General features: G+C 41.3%; 1 protein-coding gene across 1 annotated transcript in view; it reads left to right on the top strand.

Moving 5' to 3' along the window:
- Positions 1-25,256, top strand: part of GAD1 (glutamate decarboxylase 1) — a 42,367-nt gene extending 17,111 nt beyond the window's left edge. Inside the window, exons 6-17 of the mRNA XM_077883469.1 lie at positions 1,918-2,008; positions 8,980-9,092; positions 10,467-10,582; positions 10,660-10,739; positions 10,963-11,017; positions 12,739-12,855; positions 14,012-14,076; positions 17,430-17,508; positions 18,633-18,782; positions 20,668-20,775; positions 22,915-23,004; positions 23,795-25,256. Of these exons, the coding sequence (XP_077739595.1) occupies positions 1,918-2,008; positions 8,980-9,092; positions 10,467-10,582; positions 10,660-10,739; positions 10,963-11,017; positions 12,739-12,855; positions 14,012-14,076; positions 17,430-17,508; positions 18,633-18,782; positions 20,668-20,775; positions 22,915-23,004; positions 23,795-23,968 (1,238 nt within the window). The 3' untranslated portion in view covers positions 23,969-25,256. The remainder of the gene's footprint in view (positions 1-1,917; positions 2,009-8,979; positions 9,093-10,466; positions 10,583-10,659; positions 10,740-10,962; positions 11,018-12,738; positions 12,856-14,011; positions 14,077-17,429; positions 17,509-18,632; positions 18,783-20,667; positions 20,776-22,914; positions 23,005-23,794) is intronic.
- The last annotated feature ends 205 nt before the right edge of the window (positions 25,257-25,461 follow it).

Below are 25,461 nucleotides of genomic sequence, written 5' to 3'. Positions count from 1 at the left end.
TGAATATAGAGAGTTGAAACTGAAATTTAAAATAGGTCTTTTTGTTACTTGGTAGAAATTCTGGTATAAGATTTTGGAGGCATAAGGCTGTAGTCATAAGATAAAAGTAAGGTTTTAGACAACTTTGTTTCTTTTATATACTCACTGGACAAAGAGATACTATCTCACATTTACTTGAGGGCATTTCTGTCAGTCTACCTATCTTTGTCCACCTTTTGTCTCCACCATATTGGGTGGTTTTGATATATTATCAACGTGTGGTTCCGTTTATTTATGAAAAAATATATATATTCAGTCTTGTCTTGAAATGGTTATTTTTAAAAGCTTTCAAATGGATATTGCATATTTTTAATGGATATCAACAAAATTTGTTACATTGCAGGAGATTGCGTAGATTCTGTTGGCACTGAGCAAAATAGAATAAAGTGAGCTAGTTTAAGCTATTTAGAGTAATCTACATGAATGTCTGGAATCTGGTCCCATAAATACACTAAGTTTACTGTTTATGCATTTTCATTTTTTCCCCTGAAGATCAGTATTATTTTTTGAGGACTCTTTAGATACAGTGATTGGTATATTCTGATATAAGAAGTCATAGTGTGGATGTTCTAAATGAGTCTCCATCACACCCAAGAAAGAATAGACATTTTCAGAGAGGGGGCTCAGACCAGGAACATTCAAACACTAGCTCTCTGACAATTATTTCAGAGGCAAAAGCAATTTCTACTGGAAACACAACAGTCAGCATATCTCTCTAACACCAGTTCTCTGTCACACACCCTTAGATGATCTATTGCATTGACACCTTCATGACAGCCTAGCCAAGCCTGCTGATGTGGGATTGAGTTTTCCTGTGAACGCCAAGTTGGCCAAAACTTGGCAACAATCCTGAATTTGCTGAGAACAAAGCCTGTTAAAGCATACTGTGTGTTGCAAGGGGTTTTAGTTATATAGTAACAACAATTATTTTACCAACAATTTCATGAGTGGAAGGAGGCTGTATTTGCCTCTTTCACAGAGGAGATGCGAGGTCATCTAAGCAATAAATTTGATTTAATGGTCTCCTGACTATATATGGACAAAACATACCAATGCTTGACATCATATTCAAGTGACACAGGGATCCAGAGATGGTATGCCATCAGCATCAGCATCGGAGTTGGCACTTTCCCTGAGCTTGGTTTGGTCCACAGAGCCACGCACCCTCTCTGAGGGCTGCAAGCTCTCCTCCATCAATAAATGTTGATTTACTTGATCTTGAATCCTTGAGATGTTAAACACTGAAACATTTATAGATAAAACTAGGACCACCACATCTTGATTTGTAATTTAAAAAATTATTGTGTAAATAAAAATTATAAAAAAATAAAAATAAAAAGGGATCCCTGGGTGGCGCAGCGGTTTGGCGCCTGCCTTTGGCCCAGGGCGCGATCCTGGAGACCCGGGATCGAATCCCACGTCGGGCTCCCGGTGCTTGGAGCCTGCTTCTCCCTCTGCCTGTCTCTGCCTCTCTCTCTCTCTCTCTCTCTGTGACTTATTTTTATCATAAATAAATAAAAATTGTAAAAAAATAAAAATAAATAAATAAATAAATAAAAATAAAAAATTATTGTGACAGAGAAGTTCATCTGAAAATTAATAGATTAGACACTAGACACTGGGAAGATTATTAGTTTCATGACATAAGATTTTTTTTAACTTTAAGAGCATTCTTCAGAAGCATAAGTTTGAGGAACATCATTAATGCTAAAGGTTAGTATAGTGTGGGTCAACCTGCCATTCCTTCCCTAATATCCTTGGGCAGTCCTGTTAGACTACTGGGATGGAGGCACCATCAATATGGCCAGCCTTTTGCTTTGAAGACAGCTTGAAAAATTTGGGTTTGCTTTGATGCCTGCTTGTTACTTATCTCTCCAGGTCATCCTCGATTTTTCAACCAGCTCTCCACTGGATTGGATATCATTGGTTTAGCTGGCGAATGGCTGACATCAACTGCCAATACCAATATGTAAGTTCCATATATTATTTTCATACGAGCAACCATAATGTATGATTATGGCTTGTTGCTTTAAAAGTCCACTTCCAATGGTCCTATATTAACCTTATTTCAGTTGTCCTAATCATCTTTTCTCTTAAAATCTTTTAGGTTTATCACAGTTCTTATTTAATAGTAGATACTCAACCTAATTTTAATGAATAATGCAATTTAATGAGAGCATGGTCAAGAGAAAGAATAATTCTAGCTTTCAGAATTAAGTATGAAATTTCTTGATTTTAAGTATGAAATTTCATATTAAAAAACTCAGTGTCTCCTAATGATGTATCTAAAGAGGTCACATTTTGAAATATGATCTTGGTCCATTTTCCCATCTAAGCCCACTGGTCCTCATCATTTAGGGCATATTTCCTTTACAGTTAAAGCTGCCAGAAAGCCACAGGCCAGTCTGATCAACCTATTGCTTACCTAAAAATTCTAAAACAAAATTGATCTGGTAGTGATATATAGTCCTTTCAAAATAACTCCTTGTTTTTCTGAATTTGACATTTTTCCCCATACTTGTTTGAGTCAGCAAAGCCTTCGTTTGTTTCCAATTTCTTATAAATTTATATGAAACTGACTCTAAGGTTCTGGGATGCAAGTTCTCCTTGGGTAGTCTTGTAGTCACCCCACATTTTACTCTATATACACATGCCCTCTTTGGAGACAAGGACAGGTTACAAGTTGATGGAGGGTCACTATAGTGTACTGTCTTTTTTCTCAACACTGTGATAATGTTTTAGCTCTATCTATACACCCAGTCCATGGCATCACATTCTATTAAAGTTTCCAGGGGAAAATAATAACACAAGTTTCTAACAATAATTTTTTAAATAACTATATAAGAATGATATGGGTTTTAGCTGCTGTAGAAATACTTAGAAAATAACCATCCACTTTTAAAGTTCATGGTAAAGTAGATTTGAAAAGTGAATTTAGGTGAAAGTGGGGTGTTGTTTAAAATGAGAAATTCCACTTTACATCAAGATAGAATGTAAGGTGTTAAGGATCAAGGTACTCTATTTTTCTTAAACAAACTACTACCAGCCACAAAACCTGAAAAGGCACTATAAAATTATATAGTAGGGTGCCTGAGTGATCCGGTTGGTTGAGCATCCGACTCTTGGTTTTGGTTCAGGTCATGATCCCAGGGTCATGAGGTCAAGCCCTAAGTTAGACTCCATGCTCAGTGCAGAGTCTGCTTAAGACTGTCTTTCCCTCTCCCCCTCCCCTCACATGCATCCTCTCTCTCTCTCAAATAAATCTTTTTAAAAATTATACATTGATACATGTATGTTCCAAGGCTATTTAATGCTCTAACTCAAAATATCTAACTACATTCAGAAAAGTTTCTATTAATTAAGGATTCCTGCTTTGTTAATTTAAAACAACAGTGGCAAATTTTTAAAAGCAAATGTGACAAGCGAAGCCTTTAGTGCTAAAAGGCACAAAAGATTAAATTGATTGAAAACAAAAATGATTTCCACGCTCCCTGTTTGCAAGTCATGATTAGCTTCACGGGGTGTCTGTATTGGAACATCGAAGCTATGAAGAGCCCAGAGGAATTGGGGTCAAAGATACAATTGCTTATATGGCCTCCTCTAACAAAAACCTTGCCTTTGCAATCTTTGCTGTGGTATGATTTGTGAGATAAAAATATATCAGCAAACCCAGACATCATAATGTGCTAATTATAACTCGAAAGAAGACACTAATGCTTAATTGGAGCATCTCATGCTAAGGAATGATTTTAAGTTAGGTAGTACAGCTTTTAAAAAAACTTTTTGGAAAATAATGAGAAAAATAGAGCAAGAGGTATATATCCATTAAGGCCCGTATTAATCAATATTAACATAGGCACTCATATTGACATAGGCACTGAATTCACCCAGTGTCTCTAAGTGTGTATTCCATAGGATTCTCAGCTGCAGTTTCCATATATATATATATAGAAAGCCCAATAGAGAAGATTGGGCTATATATATATATAGCCCAATCTCAAGGTAAATAAAAGGATAAAAGGAACTCACTCTTTTGAGCCGTTCATGACCAGATATTCTCCTAAGAGGCTTTTCTTCCATCAGAGAGATCTCAAAAATTCTCCTTTTTGTGTGTGTTCATAAAATCAAGTCCCTTACTCTTTCCTTACCTCAGCTCAGCCATGAAACACTAAAATATGTCCCAGCCATCTGAGGTCAAGGCCAGTCCACCTAAATGGCACACAGTAATTGCAGCTGTACTGAACACAGTGGATATTTATAAAATATGACCCGATTCCAACAGATCAATAGAGAAGGTTATTTAAAACAGCGAAATAATTTCTGTCAGTTCTAGAGACAAGGCATTGTCTGAAGAAGCAATAACTATTATCTGGAAATTGTTCTAAGTCAGTTTCCCCGAGATCATGAAATGTGGCAGCACTGTCAGAGGCTTATGTAGAAATGTGTTCCCTTGGGACACTTGCTTCTCCAACCGGGGACAGTGTTCAAAATAACCATGGGAAAGAATGACAAAAGGATTGTTCTTTGGCAAAGTAGGACTTAATTAGTGATATACTCATTTTGATGACCTGCCCTATCATTGCATTTCGGTGGAACTGGTGATAGAGAATAATAACTGTATTCCTCAGTGTAGTCTTTCAAAAAGAACTCTTCGGTCTCCTAATTCAAGTGGCAAAGTATAAGGTATCTGGTGCTAACAGATAATAGAAAGAAAAGAAAGAACGCTAATGGTCATGCTTTTACACCTGCCTGTGCATGTAGCTTTGAGATATATTCTTCCAAGCAAGGACCCAATGAAGACCCAAATGAGACTTCACAAATATGTAGTTGTCCATGGCATGTCCAGCTCTTTTCTTCCAAAACAGGGCTCCCACACCCAACTCTGCAGGCTGAGCAGTGCCCAAGCGCACACAACAGCCTTGCCTCAAGCACCTGATGACAATTCATAATCTTAATGGCAAAGATCTATCACAGCCCTTTGTTATGAGGTGATGGTTTCAAGTATCCGGGGCTTTATTTTCATAGAAATTACACAGGAGACATTTTCAGTGGGAGTTATCAGTCATTTTATACTGCTAGGCAGGTTGTTAGAGAACTTGCAGTGAGCAGTTCTCATTTGTCATAGAAAAGCAGCTGTGAGGTAAAAAAGCCTGAGAACTCTGCCTCTGAAACACACTGAGATCTTAAAGCAATCACTGAATTTCTCTGAGCCTCATTTACTTCTTCAGAAAATGGGAGATAATAATATCCATCCTACAGAGTGGCTCTGAAAACTGGAGAAGGTGCCAGGGGTTAGTGCCCAGTGTGTGCACCTGCAGCGAACACACTAGCAGAGGCAGCCATGACATAGGTCACTATCACCATTTGAGATGCCTCCCAGCTCTTTGGTTTCTGTATCTCATCATCTCTGGTCACCAGAGGGGCTCACTAAGCTTTCCCTTTGACATGTTCTCTTTTAAAGTGAAGATGGGCCACCAGCCACTGTGAGGAGGAGAACTCTAAGAGGACTGTAAAGTGAGAGGGTCACCATAGAAAATTATTTATTTCTCTCATTAAATAAGTTCCCAGTTTGACTGACAGTCACCAAGGATCCAGGTTCTTTGTGACTTTCCAATCCATATTGTAGCACGTGACTCTCATACCCAGAGTCACCTCACAGTGCAGGCTGGCTGCTGGAGTTCCAGCCATCACTTATGTGTTCCAGAATTAGGAATGAGGGAGGAAGGAAGGAAGGAAGGTAGGTAGGTGGAGGAAAGAAAGGAGGGGAGAGAGGGAGGGTAAGCAGTCAAAAGGGGGACATGTTCTTTCCTTCTAAGAAACCTTTTCAGAAGCACCAAGCAGCAGTTGCCATAGCATCTCTTTAGCCGGAACTTAGTCCCATGGCCATACCTAGGGAGGCTAGAAAGTGTAGACTTTGATCTAGGTGAATTGCAACCCTGAATAAAACTGAATGAAGCAGGGGAAAATCAATACTGGTTAACAACCAGCAGACTCTGCCACAAGAGAAATAGAGCCTCTTAACAACCAATTTGCCTTGATTTGGAGTGAATCCCACTAGGAAGTTGGGTTGAACCACTAAAAAGGGGCTGACTCACTACCCTACTCAGAACACACAACGGCTCTGAACTAGTGTCACTGTGATCATCACCGTCATGTTTTGAACCCTTACCTCCTATCCCCTGTTCTTCACCCCAGAGCCTTTTGCAGTCTCAGCTTCTTGTTCTCCGGTTCGGAAATGTCATCTTGTACTCTGACTTTAACATCTAACCAGGTCTTTTAAATCCATATTTGACCTTTGATCTCTTGGCTTTATTTACTTTTATCTGTCATTTAGGGAAGGAGCACTTAACTTGGAGTCCAGGTTACAAGAGGAGAATCTCCTATAATTGTATACAAAAATGATGTTCATATCCTCATTTTCTTCCTGGAGAGAGGGACCATAGCTTGCTAGGATTCCCAGAGGATTCCATGACCCCAGTTAAGAACAACTGCTCCAGGGTTAACTTTTAGGCCTTCTATAAGGCTTTGTGTCTAGGCAGACTCCTAGTTGTTAACACGGTCCAGGATGAGAAGGCAGGATCAGAGAAGTGTCAGAAACAGGGAACGCTACGTTAGCCCATTTGTCAGGCTTGGCTGAGGATCTGCAGCCATGGACCAATGCATCAGCTTCCAGCAGAGGATGTCAGGACTAAAGTCATGAATCAGGATAAGTTTGGTGTTAGCTGTGGGAAAACTGGTCCTTCAGACCCCAGCAGGGACTGTCAAACAGGATGCAGCAAAGCCAAGAAACAGATGCTGGGTTCATCCTAGTAAGCTTCCTCCTCAAGTTGGGAATGGTGTCTGATAACATCTTTGTCTCCTCAGGACATAAGATGCCACCTGGCAGAGAATAGCCTTTCAATATGTATTCATTGAACGAAACTGAAAGACGATTTTAGGAACTGGGCACCTGGTACAGATAAGGAAACTGAAACAGATGAGATCGAATAGTCTCTAGATGATCAAACTCTCTAGACTCTTCCTCATAGTCCTGAGAGTAATGGCCATGTTCCTGGTCCTTAAGAAGAATCACTAGTTCATACAAACCTGGGACCTAAATTGATTTGAATCATGAAGTGGACCAACCCTTTGTCCTTCAGTGCCATCCCTTCTCCCTTTCCCATGTGGTTCCTGGCCTGGCCATCTAACACTGACTTGACTCCAACTCATCATCTAATCCTTGATAAGGTTCTGATATTATGATGTGTGATTCCATTTGTTCCTTGCCTTTTCCCAGAGAAACTTCTCACTTGGTATCATGAAACTCCAGCACATACACTGCCACCAATACCCCTCCACCATGCAGACATTTTTGCCATTCCAACATTTCCAAAACTCAGTGACACTATTGATACCACATTTGTTCAAGAATGGTTGGAAGCACATCATGAGTTTGCCTCTTGGTACACTTAGCAGCACAGGCTAAACCAGGAATCCTTCTCTTCTTCTTCCTTTATCAGGCCATCAGACATGAGGGAGTGTTGGTTGCTACGGTGATGGGGCTCAGAGCAGAACCAAAGCATGATTGTGACCTCCAGAGGTGATGGTAACTGAACACATGATTTCCAAGGGTCTTCTTCCTAAATTTCAAGGGTCCTCCCAAGGAAAATGGACATATTCTTTTTGGAAACAAAATTCTTCTACCAACAGATATATCCTGGAGATCCTCCAGGATCTCTTTGTCCTCTTTTACCACAAGTGATTAATTTAATTGCTCCCCCCACCCCATGATTAAAACTTAGTAGCTTCACCTGTGTCTTATTGTACAATTGTTATCTCATCCTTGCAAATAGCTTTTCTAAATCATTAAGCCAGCAAGAATTCCCATTAGTCCTCAGCATTGGCATTCAGCCCAAACACCCTAATCAATGTTAAAGTCCCCCCATATCACTTGGCTGAGTCAATCTAGGAATCTCTCTTCAGCAAGCATGGTCGGAGCTGAGCCCACAGGCTCTAGTGCTTAAGAAGACCAAGCAAAAAGAAGAAAGACAGAGATCCTCAGAGTCAGTAAATATCTTTTGGTTTTCTGGACTAATTTTCTATGGATGGACCTTCTTTGAGTTCTCTTAAGCCCTATCCTTGGTACCACAATCTTGTTTCAGTGACTGGTCTACTTGACTGTGCTTCTGTTCTCAATTGCTTTGAGAGAAGTATGGCTTGCTACTTCTAAATCAGAAGACAAAGCTAGCCTATCAGGATATCTGGTGCCTGCAGTTAGCTGTGGATGCCAGTTGACTATCTTCTTATTATTTATAATTGGTAATTAGAAAATCATCACTTATAATTATTCTTGACAGATATTGACTTCAGAGAATTATAGAAACATAGCTGTCCTTGAGGATTATCAGTAGAAAAACCATGTAGATAATTATATTGAGATCTTTAAAACGTGGCTCAATATTTCCAATTAGATTCACAGTTAGCTTTCAGATGTTTACATTGTTTTTAAAAGACAGAGTTTGGCTCTGAGTTTTAGATTCTGCGAGTATGAAACTGGCAGTTTCAGTCAGTTGCAAACCAATTTTATGTAGAACTTAGAATACTTTTTTTCAATTAACATTTGCATCATCTTAGATCTTAGAGGTGAAGGAGACCCAGGAAAGTCATTTTTTCTCCTTCTATTTTTCTGTGTGGACCACATCTAAGACATTCCATTCAGATAAAAATCTATTTTGTTGGTGAGAAAGCACAGAGCAGACACTTCCACCACCTCTCTAGGTAACCCAGGCTGGTTTCTGATATTTTATGGTTGGTGACTTAATGCATTTCCAATAAATGTTTTAGTGGTTTTGAATACGTTTTTTTAGAACCCAAGTACAAATACTAAACCAATCATCTGTGTTCCCTGGACAAATGGTTTGACTTCTTTACGTTCATTTTTTTTTCTCATCACCTTTTCAGGTTTACATATGAAATTGCACCAGTATTTGTCCTCATGGAGCAAATAACACTTAAGAAGATGAGAGAGATAGTTGGATGGTCAAGTAAAGATGGTGATGGGATATTTTCTCCTGGTATGTTTCTCTTCTCTTTCCCTGACTGTCCTCCAGATTTGTGGTATAGATCCTTGAGCTCCTTATCCTAAACATGAAGTGAGTTTGTGGAAGAATAATGACCTTAAAAAATATTTTTTTTCAATACTCCTGCCCTATCTTTGTCAAGGTGAAGGCTAGCAAGAATGCTGCATTCTATGTGTAGTATCTAACAGAGCCTGTGCCTCACCTGTAAAAACGGACAAAGGTTGTGTTCAAATCATGCTAAACAACTCTAGTCTGTCAACAACAATTGGCTTAGTCTGGGGATCAGTGAATCAGCATTATCAATTGACTAATTGATTTCAGCCAAAATAGTGCATCTACTTTGAATCTCCAGTTTGATGTGGATACAATAAGAATCTTTAAAACAAGGACAGATATTCTTGGAAGTAAGAAGCACTGTGGGATGGTGTCAGAGAGAGCACGATTGTATACAAGGGGAAGAGAAGAAATATGAATTACAATTGTCCAGGCAATTCAAGTTGACCATGTTTTTTGTCTTTGTTTTTGTTTTTTTGTTTTTTTTTTAATTTTTATTTATTTATTCATGAGAGACCTAGAGAGAGAGGCAGAGATATAGGCAGAGGAAGAAGCAGGTTCTCTGCAGGGGGCCTGATGAGGAGCTCTACCCCAGGACCCCAGGATAACAGTCTGAGCCAAGGGCATGTGCTCAACCCCTGAGCCACCCAGGCATCCCCAAGTTGACCATGAACTTGCCTGTTTAATTGTTAAGGAGTTGATGCAAAAGTGATTAGTTTGTGTTGGCCAGACATACCTACTTAGTTACCTCTGTTCTACCTCTGACCTTTATTTAAGTAAACACGAGTTTGGTTTTATTTTAATAAACTTAGAGCTCCCTTAAATGAATCAATAACTCAGTTGACCTATTCTTTGAGGAAAGTATCCAGGCAATGTCACTGTTTCCTTCTGTAGGCTCCATTACTCTCTCTTTTTCTGTCTTTCTGATTCAGAGAATAGATTCATCTTTGTTCAGTAAATAGATGGAGCAGAAAGTGAAAGCAGGAAAGTTGTAACTCACCTGTCTCTTTGCAGCCACTGCCATTGCCACCGCTTATATTTCTGTCTAGGCTCCAGGTGGCATGGCTGTTGGAGTACATGAATCACCTCTAGCCAGATTGCCTAGATGGCTTTGCTAATGAGTGTGACTACTAGTATTCTCAAGGCAAAGGGGCCAGAGGGAAGCCCTGGCAATAGAGAAGCCAGCAAGATCTATCAGGATATGGTCCCTCCTCTTTCTGCATCCCTTGTCTTTTAAGACACCAGCTCAGCCTTTGTTATTAGAAACAATCATGATGGAGCTTCACACCTCCCAGTGTATCTGCTTGCTCATAGGGGGAGCCATCTCCAACATGTACAGCATCATGGCTGCTCGCTACAAGTTCTTCCCGGAAGTTAAGACAAAGGGCATGGCGGCCGTTCCCAAACTGGTCCTCTTCACCTCAGAACACGTGAGTTGGGTGCTCTCGCATGTTTATGGTGTTTTACAAGGGACTGATTTCTAACCTCCATCCTCTGTTTGTTGCAGAGTCACTATTCCATAAAGAAGGCTGGAGCTGCACTTGGCTTTGGAACTGACAATGTGATTTTGATAAAGTGCAACGAAAGGTAGGCAGAGGAAAGTGAATATTAGGTTCTTGATATATTAAATGTGTTCATCTGTTAAATTTGTTTTATTGTGCTTAAGCACTGACTCAGTACAGGGTGCCAAGCTGCTAATGGTCTGTTGAAAATATCCGATTAAATTACTTTTTGCTGCTGCTGAAGTTTTTTTCATGTGCAATCTCATTGATTCTTCATTTTAATTTCTCTTCCTTTATAATAATTACAGGGGGAAGATAATTCCAGCTGACTTAGAAGCAAAAATTCTTGAAGCCAAGCAAAAGGTATGTATGTACTCTGTGGTGCACCTAAACTCTAGTGAATACAAATTTTTACAAATATCTTCTTTCTGCCAATAAAAGTCTTTGATAATATAAGAGGTAATTTTATTATGTTTCTAAAATTATATTCTCAGGTATTTGCTTATTTCCAACTTATGAGATGATTGCACTTTAAAGCTCTGTCTATACAATGTCATTTTTTTTAGAAAAATGAGAAATTCAGTCTTAATTAAGCCACTTGTCCTATCTTTATTATGCCAAGTGATTAGTTTGATGTACTTCAATAAATCCACTACCCAAGCATCATGAAGATACAGCCTAATTGAGCTTTTTACTTGCTACTTGTTAGGTATAATCTCATTTTAACAAATACCATTTTAGCTTAGGCTTCTGTTTGGCAAAATGCTTCCATGCCCTGGCAGATGGCCCATGGTACTTGGTGAATCCAGCCTCAATAAATTCTATTAAACAAAAAAAATCTCACAGAACAGATGTATCCACAAGATGCTGCCAGGTAGCTGTCAGGCATTTCCCAACTCCTTGTTTTGGTTAAATCCTTGTACCTCATTCTCTAGCTATAGCTTTTTTGCTGGTCGGTAGAGGAGATGGATGGAAATTCCGCTAGGATGGAGCAAGGGGCATGGGTGAAGCTGAGCTTGAAAAAACTCAGGACTGCTAGAGTCCCTTAAGCTTGTATTAGCCCTGTTACTCCACTTACTTATGTATTTCTTGTTCACATCAAAATTTTACTGTGTCCATTATTTGTGAATGTTTCTGCTTCTACCATGTTTTAAATAAACGAACAATGCTAGGGACACCTGGGTGGCTCAGTCACATAAGCTTCTGCCTTTGGCTCAGGTTATGATCCAGGGTCCTGGGATTCAGTCCAGCATCCGGCTCCTTGCTTCCCTGCTCAGTGGGGAGTCGGCTTCTCCCTCTCCCTCTGCAGCTCCTCCTGCTTGTGTTCTCTCACTCTCTCTGTCAAATAAATAAATAAAATCTTGTAAAAAATAAAAAATAAATAATGCTTCAGTATAATGATTACGCCAGTACACTTAGAGCAACAGAGCTTTGTAATACCCGGATGATGTTCAGAGCTACCTGCCCATCACTCCAAACATTTATTTTTCTTTAAAGATTTAATTTATTTATTCATGAGAGACACACAGAGAGAGGCAGAGACACAGGCAGAGGGAGAAGCAGGCTCCATGCACTGGGAGCCCGAAGTGGGACTCGATCCCGGGTCTCCAGGATCATGCCCTGGGCCGAAGGTGGCGCTAAACCGCTGGGCCACCTGGGCTGCCCCCAAACATTTATTATTACTCTTTCCTGCTTTACTGTTTGCCATGGAACTTATCACTATTGAACATGCTGTGTATTTTGCTTATTTAATTTTGTTTGTTTGTCACACACACACACACACACACACACACACACACACTGACTAGATGTTAACTCCACAGGACAGAAATCTCCTTCTGTAGTGCTGACGGCTGTATTCCCTTGCAGCTCCACAACAGGGCCTGGCACATAAATGTCCCTCAAAATCTGTTTGTTGAATGAATGAGTAAATGGACCAACAAAGCATTTTCCCAGAGACAGTGTCTGACATCACGTCAGCTTAGCTGATCTCTGTCAGAAAGAAATGCCACGGCAGTTCTTATACTTCATGTGGAAAGGAGAGGGTTGGAAAGACTAATCAGCCTGTCTCTCTTCCCTTACAGGGATATGTTCCTCTTTACGTCAATGCAACTGCTGGCACGACTGTGTATGGGGCTTTTGATCCGATACAGGAGATTGCAGATATATGTGAGAAATATAACCTATGGCTGCATGTCGATGTAAGTGCTGGAACTCAGAGTGGCCAGTCCATTTGGGGGTGGCAACAGCTCTGCTTTATGATTTGCCACAAGCTTCTCCCAGTGCCCCAGCCGGTGCTCTCTACACATCACGTTAGCTCAGCCCTTCTGGCCTCTAGCTGGCCATTCATGATAAGTACATACTATGGGCCTGTACATCTTCTAGGACTCACCTAGCTGCTCACTGGCCCACCACCATCTTCTGTGGTTCTTGTGATAATACAGTCCCCACCACCTTTCCAGGAAGCTTTTGTCTAGAAAATAGGTGCAAAGTGGAATTTAGCTGGTTTCAGAGCGAAAAATGTCTAAGATACGATGTAGACAAAGTAGCCATGAATCCAGAAACTCATCTACCTGCCTTCAATCCAGTCATCTATGATACTTCTCAAAAACAAAACAAAGCAAAAAACATGTATCTGGTACATGTAAAAAAAAAAAAAAAAGTCCTATGAGGAAGGTGTTATCAACCAAGAGATTTAGTCCCAAATTTTCCCAGGAACATAGAGACTGGGTGTATTTTTTCCTTTTTCCCTCTCCATGATCTTATGGCTATAACTTCTCATAACTGGACAGTTGGGTAATCTGCCCAACTGTTGAGCACATGACCACCAAAGGCTGCTCTTGTGTCATGTGGCATCCCAAGCTATTCAGTCAACTTGCATCAGGGCACCCACAAAAATGTCTAACTCTTGTGGAGAGACCCCCAAGCCTGGCATAGCTGCTGCCTTCTGAGTTTTATCAGGAGCCCTTAGAATTCTACCCCAGGGAGAATCAGATGGCGCACCCTGTCCTTTGTGTCACTTCCAGAGCCATGCTGGGGCTCACTGAGTGCCCCTGGCTTTCCGCAGTACTCTGGGCCTTTGGGTCTTGGTACCATAGGCTCAGGCCCGATTTACCTGCATCAGTCACACCACCGCTCTGAGGTTAACCTGGAGGAACTTTTGGAGAAGAAGTGACAGATGATAAATAGTTAGAACTGCCCCTGGTTGAACCATCAGTGTGGGTGTCTTTTGTCAAACAAACTCAACGTTTTTCACCATTTCCCTTCTCTCTCACATTTCACTAGGGGTGTGGAGTGATTGTTTGGGGATTCTAAAATGTCACTGCTCCCCCTCCCCTCCTGTCTCTGCCCCCACAGGCTGCCTGGGGCGGTGGGCTGCTCATGTCCCGGAAGCACCGCCACAAACTCAGCGGCATAGAAAGGTAAGGGCCTGAGCTCAGGGCCGCCTTCCATTCAGGCCATCAAACATGCTGCGCAGTCCAGTCCACTGATGTTCTCTACCCTGATTCCCAACGTCTTATTTCAATCTAAGTCCACTTTAGTTCAGTAGGCATTTATTGAGCAATTACTGTATTCGAGGCACTGGGGAACCAAACATGATTCCCAGTCAAAGGAGTCTTCAGTGAGCTCACAATATAGGAAAAACAGTTACAACACAACGTGATAAGCACAACGACAGGTGTGATTGCTGGGAGGCCGGGTGGTAGAGAAGAGAAGGTAGGCGGGGACCTAGGGGCTAAATGAGAGTTAGCCAAGGGCACAGAAATGGGCACTGGTTCAGTCCACTCTTCTTTCTCATTTAATTTACTGCTGAGAACACGATAGAACACTCAGTTGATCTAACTAATTTATTTTCTTTGCTCACTGTTTAAGTTTAGCAGGTGGTTCTAAGCCAAATATGATTGTTTTTTCTAGTTCTACTTTTTATTTTTCCTGGCCCAGTACCTGAGCCATTTCTGCACAAGCTCCCAACATGAAACCCTCACCCCCACCCCTTTGTTTCCTGTCCTCAATTACTGAGTTTACTTGGTGGGTGGTCAAATCCTCTGGCATGTTTGGATCTTGCACCCATTGCAAATGGCAGTCCCCTCTGCTGTCACCTACAGTGGCTGAGGAGGCAAAGAAGGTTACCCAGAGGAGCACCGAGACATCAAAACCCACCTCCACCCAGAAGAACCAGGCCCCTACCCCGCCAGCTAGAAGAAGGATCATTTCTTGTGTTCACTTGCTAACCTGGCACATTTCATATCAGGAACAGAAGCTTCTGATTAGAGAGAATGCAGTCATAAGCCAAATATGACTTTAACCTGGCTCCAAAATATTGATCCAGAATGAACTCACCTTGATTCATTCATTCATTCAGCAAATATTTCCTGAGCACCTATCACGAGCCAGGCAGCCATGAATGTGAATACTCAGTTACCTGCCTTCAGTCCAGCCACCTGTGGCACTTTTCTATGAAAAAATATGTATCTGGTACATGTAGGAAAAATAAGGCAGTTTCTAAAAAGCATTATCAACGAAGGGATTTACCTTCCTGAAGCTTCCTGTCCAGTAGAAGGATGATGACAGAAACGGGGGTAACTTGTTTAAAGTTACACATCAGTGTTTATCCATAAACAGATATTTAGTCTGTCTCATAGTAAAGAAAAACAAAGCAGAATTAGGGTAACAGTGAGGACAAAGGCATGCTATCTGAGACGGGGTAGTCAGAGACCTTCCTGAGGATGTGACATTTTAGCAGATCCTGGGATAAAGGGGGACAGGAAGCAAGGATACATAAAAGAGCATTCCAGATGGTAAAAGGGCAAGTGCAAAGGCCCTGAAGTAGGGTTGTTCTTGGCAAGTTGGAGGACCATCAAAGAGACCGGTGTGGCTGAAGCAAAGTAGAGAGAGGTGAGAGCAGACGGAGGGAAGAGGTGGACGGGGGGGTGGGGGGGGTGGGGGGGGCAGGGAAAGTGCACCAGTGGCTTCTCTCACAGCCAGGACTCTGGCTTGAGTCTTAGGTGCCTCTACTCTGCCTCTTTCCTTCTGGCTCGGTCTTGAAAGGCCAGTGTCAAGGTGAGTGGAGCTGACTCTCTGAAGCATAATCATCGGATAATATAGGAAATGGAGATGAGCCAATCCAACTGTACTTTAGATTTTTCAGGCCATTTTCATTTTCCATCTTTTGAGTCTAGGAAAACCTGAAAGGTTTAGCTTTTTCAAACATCTTGAAGCACATATGTCTTCTGGAAGAAATTGAATCCGTATCATGTCTTTATGATTTTACATTTGTAACAGCCAAGAGTCATTTGCTTCAGTCCTCTAGGACATTCAAAAAACCATTTAAGACATTTTTTGAGACCTAAATACATGTTTTTAAAGAGTCAGTGAATGATAGCTATGAGAAAATTGATTAAATGCCCTGCCTTTTAAATATGGCTTGACACTGATGATTTTTACTGAGATAAACATTTAGTCACCTTTTCAAAGAATTCTTCACAGGGCTCTTTCACAAAGGTTATTCTACTATGTGCAAAGGGGCGAAAGTACTTCAGGTCTTACTTCTCCTCGAAACACAGTACACACCCTAGAGTCACATAGACACTAAATTATTTTCCGCCTAAAGGACCTCAGCAGAATGAAGAGGTTAAAAATTCACAGCAAGGATTTAGCTCTAGGGAGGACAGAGGCAGTATAGTTCAGAGCCAATTGCTGTGCCTGGGGAAAACATCCTTCACAGGTATTAAGGTGCAGAGGCCAGCTGTGGGCCGGCCCATATTGGGAGGAGTCTGGAAACCACTGGAGCAAGTTACCCCCGTTCCTGTCATCATAGACTGTACCGACTTGTCCCTGTGATGGCTTAGCTAGCCTGCTCCTTAACCCTTTTATTGTGTCTGAACGACTGCTGTGGTTGCTAGGAAACCGTGTTTGTTCAGCTACCACTGCAGCCTACACTGGCAATATCAGGTTCATTTGGCACTTAAACAATGCTGCTAAGTAGTCAAAACCTTGAATTACCTAAATGATCCTTGCTTTTAGGTGTCACTCTTCATACCACCTCCTAAGCAGGTAGGTCAGCATTGCCAGCCCATTTTATAAATGAGAACAGGAAGGTAGAAAGAAGCCAGGGTCTGGCTCCTAGAGGGAGGCAGGCTAGCGAAGAGTTGTGAGCACTGGCCCTGTCGTCAGACTCCTTAGACTTGAATCTTGGCTCTGGCACTTCCCAGCTGTTTGACTTTGGGTATTTAACCCTTTCGTGCTTCTGTTTCTCCACGTAAAATAGAGGTAATGATAGTCCCTGCCTCGCAGGGTTGTTGTGAGAATTAGATATTCCAAGAATGGTTATTAGCATTTTGTATTTATCCTTTATCAACTTCTGTGAGGCAGACGCTATTCTCCCCATTTTACAGATGGGAAAACCGAGGCACAGAGAAATTATGTTACTTGCCCAAACTAGCAAATGGCAGAGCCAGCATTCAGACTTGGACAGTCTGGCTCCAAAGCCTGAGTTCCTAACCACTGAGGTCATGCCTGCGAAGCTCTCAGGACAACAGGACACGTCATAAACACTCTTCATAAATGTTAGCTGTTATTAATAGCCATTATTTAGAAGAGGCAGTGTGCAACCCAGGACCCTGAGATTGGCTACTTGACTAGCCAATCTGGGGGGCAAGGCATCGAAAACGTACACTGGCCCCAGTTGCAACGGGTTGCATTTTCCTCAAGAGGACAGTTGCGTCTTGCTGACTCCTGCGCCTTCTCCTCAGAGCATATCATGTGCTTCTTTCAGGGCCAACTCAGTCACCTGGAACCCTCACAAGATGATGGGCGTGCTGTTGCAGTGCTCTGCCATTCTTGTCAAGGAAAAGGTCTGTGCTCCCTCCAAAGATGAGCTGGCAGCCTGAATGTCCTTTACGAGGCACGAGAAGAGAAGAGCATAGGGTTTGGGGGTGGTGGTTTTTGCTTTCTTACTATACTTGCCAGACACCGAGGTTGACAGCCCCACTGAGACTACCATTGCTGTCCTTCCTGCCCTTGCCTCTCAGCCTCCAGCCAGCTCCTGCCTCCTCTGGGCTCTCGCCCTCCACTGCCCTTCCTACTACTGTTCAGTCTCAGGGCCCTGCCTGTGACCAAAACTATAAGGGCATCATTTCATTGCTCATTCCTTCGTGTTTGGACAGGCAAAAGTGAAAGCCATTGGGTGAGCCAGCAACTCTCATCTCAGTGAATACAAAGAGCTCTCCCTGGAACATTCTATAGGTCTTTAGCATGAATTTGTGGTCTGAAGAGCTGAGGTCAGTTGGGAATAACTGCAAATGTCAACTTAGAGCAACAAGGAATGTTGGCTAAAAAGCTTCTGTAAATGAGTTAGTTCTTTAAGCATCTAGTAATGGGACCCTGCTCTCAAAAGCACTGTTGCTCCAGTAAAATGTTTGCGCACTGAGGCTATTCCAAAAATCTGTCTCCAGCTTGTAGGAGCCGGAGCCTGCCCAAACTCTTTACTACTTTCCTAATAGAGTGTCTGTTAACAGTACAGGAGATCCTGGAAAAGACTAGAAGACTTTGGGTGGGGTGGTGGGGCAGTGCTTGGAGGGAGGAAAATTTTTCACAGTGTGAGACTATCTCCAGCCACTGCAGGAATTTTATATTCCCAGCCCCTGTCCACTGAATGCCATAGCACTTCCTGGTCTTGGAAACAACCCAACACTCCCACACACATTTCTAAATGCCCCCTAGAGGGACAGTGGATCCCTTGTTGTAAGCACCTGAGACAAAAAATCATTTTCTAATCAGAGTAACCGAGAGAAAGGGGCAAAGGTGTTTTCCAGGGGTGGTTTTCAAGAAAGACATCAGAACAAATGGAAGGCCCCTAAAGACATGAGAAGTAAGGTCACATGTGATCCCAAGTCCCTCCTTCCACCAGCCCTGTTTCAAAGTCATTTACAACTCTGCTATGAATACAGACGCAAACTCATCTTGATTTTCACAATAGGGTATACTCCAAGGATGCAACCAGATGTGTGCAGGATACCTTTTCCAGCCAGACAAGCAGTACGACGTCTCTTATGACACTGGGGACAAGGCAATCCAGTGTGGTCGCCACGTGGACATTTTCAAGTTCTGGCTGATGTGGAAAGCAAAGGTATGAAGGAGAGAATTCAGGAAATAGAGCAGAAATGCAATCTGCATAGGCTGCCTGGCAAAAGAGAGGCAAAGATATATCACAGATAGTTTAATATGTGTGCAATCAATATCTAGATAATTGAGTTAACTATATTTTCTTTGTTTGCAAATGAGATCACTTTATCCTTTATGTCAAAATCTCCCTCCTTCCATTCAGTCTCCTCAATTTGAATTAACATGAAGTTTTCTTGTAACTTTCTCTTATAACAACTAAAACTTTTGCCAAGATAGAGACTTCCTCTGTAATCCTTAGGGATGCTGAAATTATATAGTGCAGATATAGAGAATGTAAGATTATTTGTACTTTATATGCTATTTTGGAAAATCGCATGCTTTATTCTGAGAAATCCTACTGCTAGACTAAGGCATGCCACGTCTATATTTATCAATCTTTTGGGGTGCATTTCTGTATCTAGAAAAAAAAAGCAGATGATTGAAATTTCCCTCTAAATATGGGTAGGGAAGAGGATTTTGACTATTGTTTTAAAAGTATTTGTATGCAATCAATTAAGGCAATTTTGATTTCACGGCTTTATATTGCAACCATTGTTTTGATTCACCTCCTGTAAATTTTAATAATTTCCACATTTAAGATTGTATCTACTAATACCAAAACAACAAGGTTTTCCAGCAATATATCTAGTCAAATGTTTTTTCTGTAGGAAGGATTTGATGGATTATTATTTTTTTTCCTCATTAAGTCATTTTGTCTTAATATAGATATAGCCTGATTTCTACCACAAAGCAATCGTGGGTATTTTACACATATAAATAGCCATGAATTCATTTTGCCCAAAATAACCTCTTGAACCATCTGCAAGGAGTTTGGCTCATAGTGAATTGATGGCTGAGGTGGGGCCCTGGTGCTGGCTTCTTTCTCAAGTGGAAAGTGGACTAGCCAAGGAAATCACACTCAGCAATGACTACTTGGGGAGGCTCATGCTTTGCCTATGTTGGACCCTGCCCTGGCCCATTAACAACCTACAAACCAGCCTTGCGCATCTGCTCGCCTTGTTAACACCAACCCATTCAACAACCCCATGCTGTTGTTATTAATCAGCCGTGCTGGCTTTTGAAACTCACGCTCAACCAGTTTGTCAATAGCTGGAGCTATTGCAATCTTAGGGCATGTCCCGAGACTGGTGGCTTCCCCACCTGCCTGCCTGCTTGACACCAGAAAGGGATAATACTGTATTATGTGGAAGGTAGCCTCCCAGGGAGGATGGGGACATGCTCGGCTAGGACTTACTGCTGGGGAAGGTGGGTGCTAAAGCAGTATTTCACAAACTCCATGGTGAAGAACCAGTTGTTTTTTTTTAACCTATCATGGACCAATACAATAGATGATGAGGAATTACCAGAAACATTAAAGCTTAAACATTAATTTTTTAAACTAGAGTCTGTAGACATAAAATTACTGTCAAATGCTGTTAAAGATTTTTACTGCTTAATCTCAATTCCTGTTCTCAAATTATCATGGACCAGTCGTAGTTTATGGACTGGCCTCATTCCATAGGTCACACTTTGAGCAGCACTATCCTAAAGCAAACTAACAATAGGCTTCAGGCCCATGCTGTGGGTAAGTAGAGGGGAGCTACAAGCCCTATTGAGACTTACTGCCCAGAGACTAGAGCACCTTCAAAAGAGAATAGACGTACTTCATCTTCTCGTTTGCAAGGCCTGAAGAAACTGCACTCATTGAATTAGGTAGCTCTTCTAACCATCTTCAAGGTTACTCTGGTAGGTATTTCCAGTAGACAGGGTCAGCGTAGCTTTCTCAAATGCTCATCACAGGAAAATGCAACCCATTACCAACACACATGACTTTTCTTTTCCTAAACCAGGGCACAGTGGGATTTGAAAATCAGATCAACAAATGCTTGGAATTGGCCGAATACCTCTATGCCAAGATTAAAAACAGAGAAGAATTTGAGATGGTTTTCGACGGTGAGGTAAGTTGTCATCATAGACTAGAAGCACAGCATTTCCAGAAAATCTCGTGAGGGATGCTCCCGAAGCCATATTTACCCACATTGCCAGAAGCTGCTTCTGAATTTTTATTTTTTTATGTACTCTTCATTTAATTCCCTCTGTGTCTATGAGCTTCTCTTTTGATAGCATTGGGATGACATTTGCCCTTGGTCTTTTCTAAAATGGTACAGCTCTTGACCAGCCCTTTGCAGACAAGAGGCCTTTGCTTGGCGTATTTGAATCCTTTATTTTTCCTGGGTATGTCTTATTATTGTGTTGAACCTGCATGATAAATTATTTCTCAGTTCCAGGAAGTTCATAAGATATATGTATCTTTGTCTCCCAAGACTGGATCTAAAATGAAGTTCTACTTTACATAAATTCATGATGAGGAGAGCAAGATAAAATTGTTTCTGCCCTGGGGCACCTGGGTGGCTCAGCTGGTTAAGCATCCTACTCTTAATATCAGTTCAGGTCATGATCTCAGGGCTGTGAGTTCAAGCCCCGCATCTGGCTCACCTAGTGGGCGTGAAGCCTGTTTAAGATCTCTCTGCCTCTCCCTCTCCCTCTGCCCCTCTCCTCCTCCCCTCACCTCAAAAAATTTTTTTGTTGTTTCAGCCCTGAGTTCATATCCACATTGCACACAATAAGAAGCTTGTCTTAATACTATTGACTGAATGCTTGCCGTGTGCCAGATTCCAGGCCATAAACTGGGTTATATAGTAGTGACCAAAACTGACACTGTCTCTGCCCTAATAGAGCTCACAGTTGGACAAAGAAAGTTGGAATAGGAGCCAGGGTTCAATAAAAGATAATCTATTCATAAACCAGTATAATATAACACCACCTACATTCAGTTTGGTCTATTCATCAGGCAACCTGAACTATCAGGAACACACTAGAGAGTTACAAAATGAGGAAGAAAAAGCCCTGAGCAGTTCAACTTAATGATACGGTGGTCATGCCTTTCACCTATGGGACCAAACTTGGATCATTTACACTATTTTAAACATTCTAGCAGATTAGAGACAAATGTGATATCTCCAGCCAGTTAGAGGCAGGCAGAGTGAGGCAAACAGCAGCTAGGAAGGAAATTGAAAAATTATGGCAAGAATACAGAAGAACTCGAAAAGGATAGGAGTTTTTAGAGCAAGGACACTAAACAGTTCTAGGCATCTCAGTGAGACTGTCTTACGGTTTAGATGTCATATTAAAGTTCATTATAGTAATCCCGAGTCATCAAGAGAAGACTCAATATCAAAATAATACTCTCATAAAATATTTAGTGTGCTCAGCCGAGCATCGTCCATATAAGAGGCACTACAAAATGGCAAGATGAATGACACTCTTTTTTAAAAAACTACCCAAATGTAATAGTTTTTTAACACTTCAGTGTTTAAAGGTGATAACTTTGAGACCCTGAATGGGGTGTCTGGGTGGCTCAGTCAGTTGAGCAGCTGTCTCTTGGTTTTGGCTCTGGTCATGTCTTGTGGTCCTGAGATCCAGGTCATAGTCTTGGAGTGTGAGAGTGAGCTCTGCATCTGGCTCTGTGCTCAGCCCAGTGGGCTTGTCCCCCTTCCTCCCCCACTGCCCCTCCCCTCTCTGCCCCCCTGCCCCTATCCCCACTTGCTCATACTTTCTTTCTTTCTCTAAAGTAGATAAATGAAATCTTTTTTAAAAAAATGTGGTCTTTGGTCATCTAGAAAATTGGCTATAGGAAACAGCTCTCTTGTCAGATATGACAGGGTAACTAGGCATTTTTCTCCCTAGTATAGAAGTAACGTTGCCTTCAAGATGAACTTGAAGCCTTCCCCCCTTTTTAAAGATTTTATTTATTTATTAGAGAGCAAACATGATCAGGGTAGGGGCAGAGGGAGAAGCAGACTCCCTGCTGAGCAGGGAAGATGACGTGGGACTCGATCCCAGGACCATGAGATCATGACCTGAGCTGAAGGCAGATAGTTAGCCATCTAAGCCTCCCAGGCGCCCCTTGAAGCCCTTTTTAAAACACATATATATTTTTGATCTGAGAGCCTCCCACCAAAGGTACATAAGGGTTTGGGAACAGATTTCTTTCAAGTTCTCATAATTTTCTGGTTTGTTTCTGAAAATCTCTGCAGCCTGAGCATACAAACGTCTGTTTCTGGTATATTCCACAAAGCCTCAGGGGCATTCCAGATAGCCCTGAACGACGGGAAAAACTACACAGGGTATGGAATCTCTCCTTGTCTCATCTAACCCTCTACAATTTCTGACTGGTCAGAACATCCATACTTTAATGTGTCCTTCTTATGGAGGAGAAATAACAAAATAAAGACTTGGGGTGGTAGGGAGCCATCTTGTTATATTCTCTCTGAATCTGGATTATCCCTTTACTGAGATTCAGACATAGGGGGAACCTCTAAAGGACGCATCCCTGCCTTAAGTTGATGGGGCTGTATGTGGGGCAATTGAATGATATACCTATTCCTAGGAACTTCCAAATTAAGTTTATCTATTAAAATGTCTTTTACTAAGGTCAAGTCCACTCTAATGCTGATTCATTCTAGCCATTGATTTCTATATCCAGTTTATTATTTGTAGATGTTGGTATTAGTATTTAATTTATATAATATCTCATTCATCTAACAAAATATTCACTGAGCATAGTCTGTGTGCCAGGCAGTATCCTGGGCTCTGGATTATTCAGAAGACTTAATTTGTGTTGTAGCCCATAAGAATGTTTTGTTTTTGTTTTTCATTTTATCATTGTTCTATGACTGGCTTTCAAAATTCAGTCACACAGTAGTTTCTGAGGGAATTTATGATTGGGTAGATAGACTCAGTCATTGGATATTAACCACAAAAGAAACTTGTATAAAATATTTGCCTTTATGCCAGTATAAATTCAGAGAGTGAAGCCAATTGCTCTTTCTTTCAACTAAGAAATGGGTTGCATTGTTGAAAAGAGAGTGGTGTTAATACTGGTCTTGAGTTTTGTTTTATGCTTTCCATCACAAGGTGGCTCCCAAAATCAAAGCCCTGATGATGGAGTCTGGCACAACGATGGTTGGCTACCAGCCTCAGGGGGACAAGGCCAACTTTTTCCGGATGGTCATCTCGAACCCAGCTGCTACACAGTCTGATATTGACTTCCTCATTGAGGAGATAGAAAGACTGGGCCAGGATCTGTAATTGGCCTCTACAGAACACAAATTTATGGGAGTCCCCTTTCCTTCCGGCACTCTAGGACAACCTCCATAAATTGCTGAAACACATAGGCTATCTCACTGAGGGAAAATATAATATCTTGAAGAATACTGTTTAAACCTTACTTAAGCTTGTTATAGTTAGTAGGAAATAACGTTCTTTTTAAAAAGTTGCACATTAGGAACACAGTATATATGTACAGTTATATATACCTCTCTCTCTCTATGTATATGTATGTATAGTGAGTGTGGCTTGGTGATAGATCACAGCATGTCTCCCACTCCAAGAAAATTAACTTTACCTTCAGCAGTTTCTGAGGGCCAAACATGCTGCAAACCAGCTTGCCCAACAATCCCAGGAAAGATGTTTTTTAAGACATTGTCACAGGGACCAAGGAACATACTGTTGGCGAGAGTTGACCTTGTTGTCAGTGTTTCTCCTGCCTGAGGTGATGACAGATGAGACAAAGTACCACTAGCTGACAAGAGTCACACCCTCTCCATTAGTACCCTGTTAAGGGAAAATCCTAGCAGAGTCATTGCTACAGGTATACTGTTGTTGTATTTTTAGAGACTGATTTGTGCAGAATTGTGTATATTTCTGTTGTCTGACCTTTTGGGGGTAGGGGAAGAACTCATGTAATGATTTCAAGGACTGTTTAAATTGTAGGTAAATGAAATAATTCCTTATTTATATTCAGAGATTTACCATGTTAAAGAGGCGTCTTGTATTTTCTTCCCATTTGTAATGTATCTTATTTATATATATTAATGCAGTAAGTTCAGAAAACTGTTTATGGTATTTTCGTGCATTTGTGAGCCAAAGAAAAAAAGATTAAAATTAGTGAGACTTGTATTTATATTAGAGTACCCTTAAAATAATGATCGAAGCATCAGTTTACTGTCTGTAAGAGAATTCTGATACTGTACATAGAGTCATCTATATGGAAATCCCTGACTTAAATAGCATCTGCTCTTCTATTACCCTCTCTGTCTGGCTGTATGTCTGGTGTTCTCAATGCTTTTCTAGTAACTGTTGGATAATAACTAGATCTCCTGTAATTTTGTAGTAGTTCATGACCAATCTCTGTGACTCGCTTAGCTCAAACCTAAGGCACCGTTTCCGAAGACCTTCTGAAGAGCTCCGATAAATTGACCAGGCTCACAACTGTTTCTGAGGAAAGGAAATTCACACTGTGCGTTTTAGAGTATGCAAGAAGAATATAAATAAACAAATAAATAAATAAATATTCTCCATGGAGAATTTGAACAAACTTTTCTTCTAGTTTGTGTTTCAGACACAGAGCCTTCCAGGGATGGTTACAGACTCCCCTTTCTACCGGCTGCCTTTAGGTGATGGGAACTACCCTTCTTAAGCTGGGACTTACCCCACTGTCACAGGTGCCCAAACCCCTGACCTGTAAAATCATTATAATTGCAATTAAATAAAATTTGCAATTCAAGCCGGGGGGTGGGGGA

The sequence above is a fragment of the Canis aureus genome, chromosome 34 (genome assembly GCF_053574225.1).
Source record: "Canis aureus isolate CA01 chromosome 34, VMU_Caureus_v.1.0, whole genome shotgun sequence".
In the NCBI taxonomy this organism is placed as follows: Eukaryota; Metazoa; Chordata; class Mammalia; order Carnivora; family Canidae; genus Canis; species Canis aureus.
Note: the sequence above shows the minus strand (reverse complement) of the source record. Positions and strands in the feature narration are given on the sequence as shown.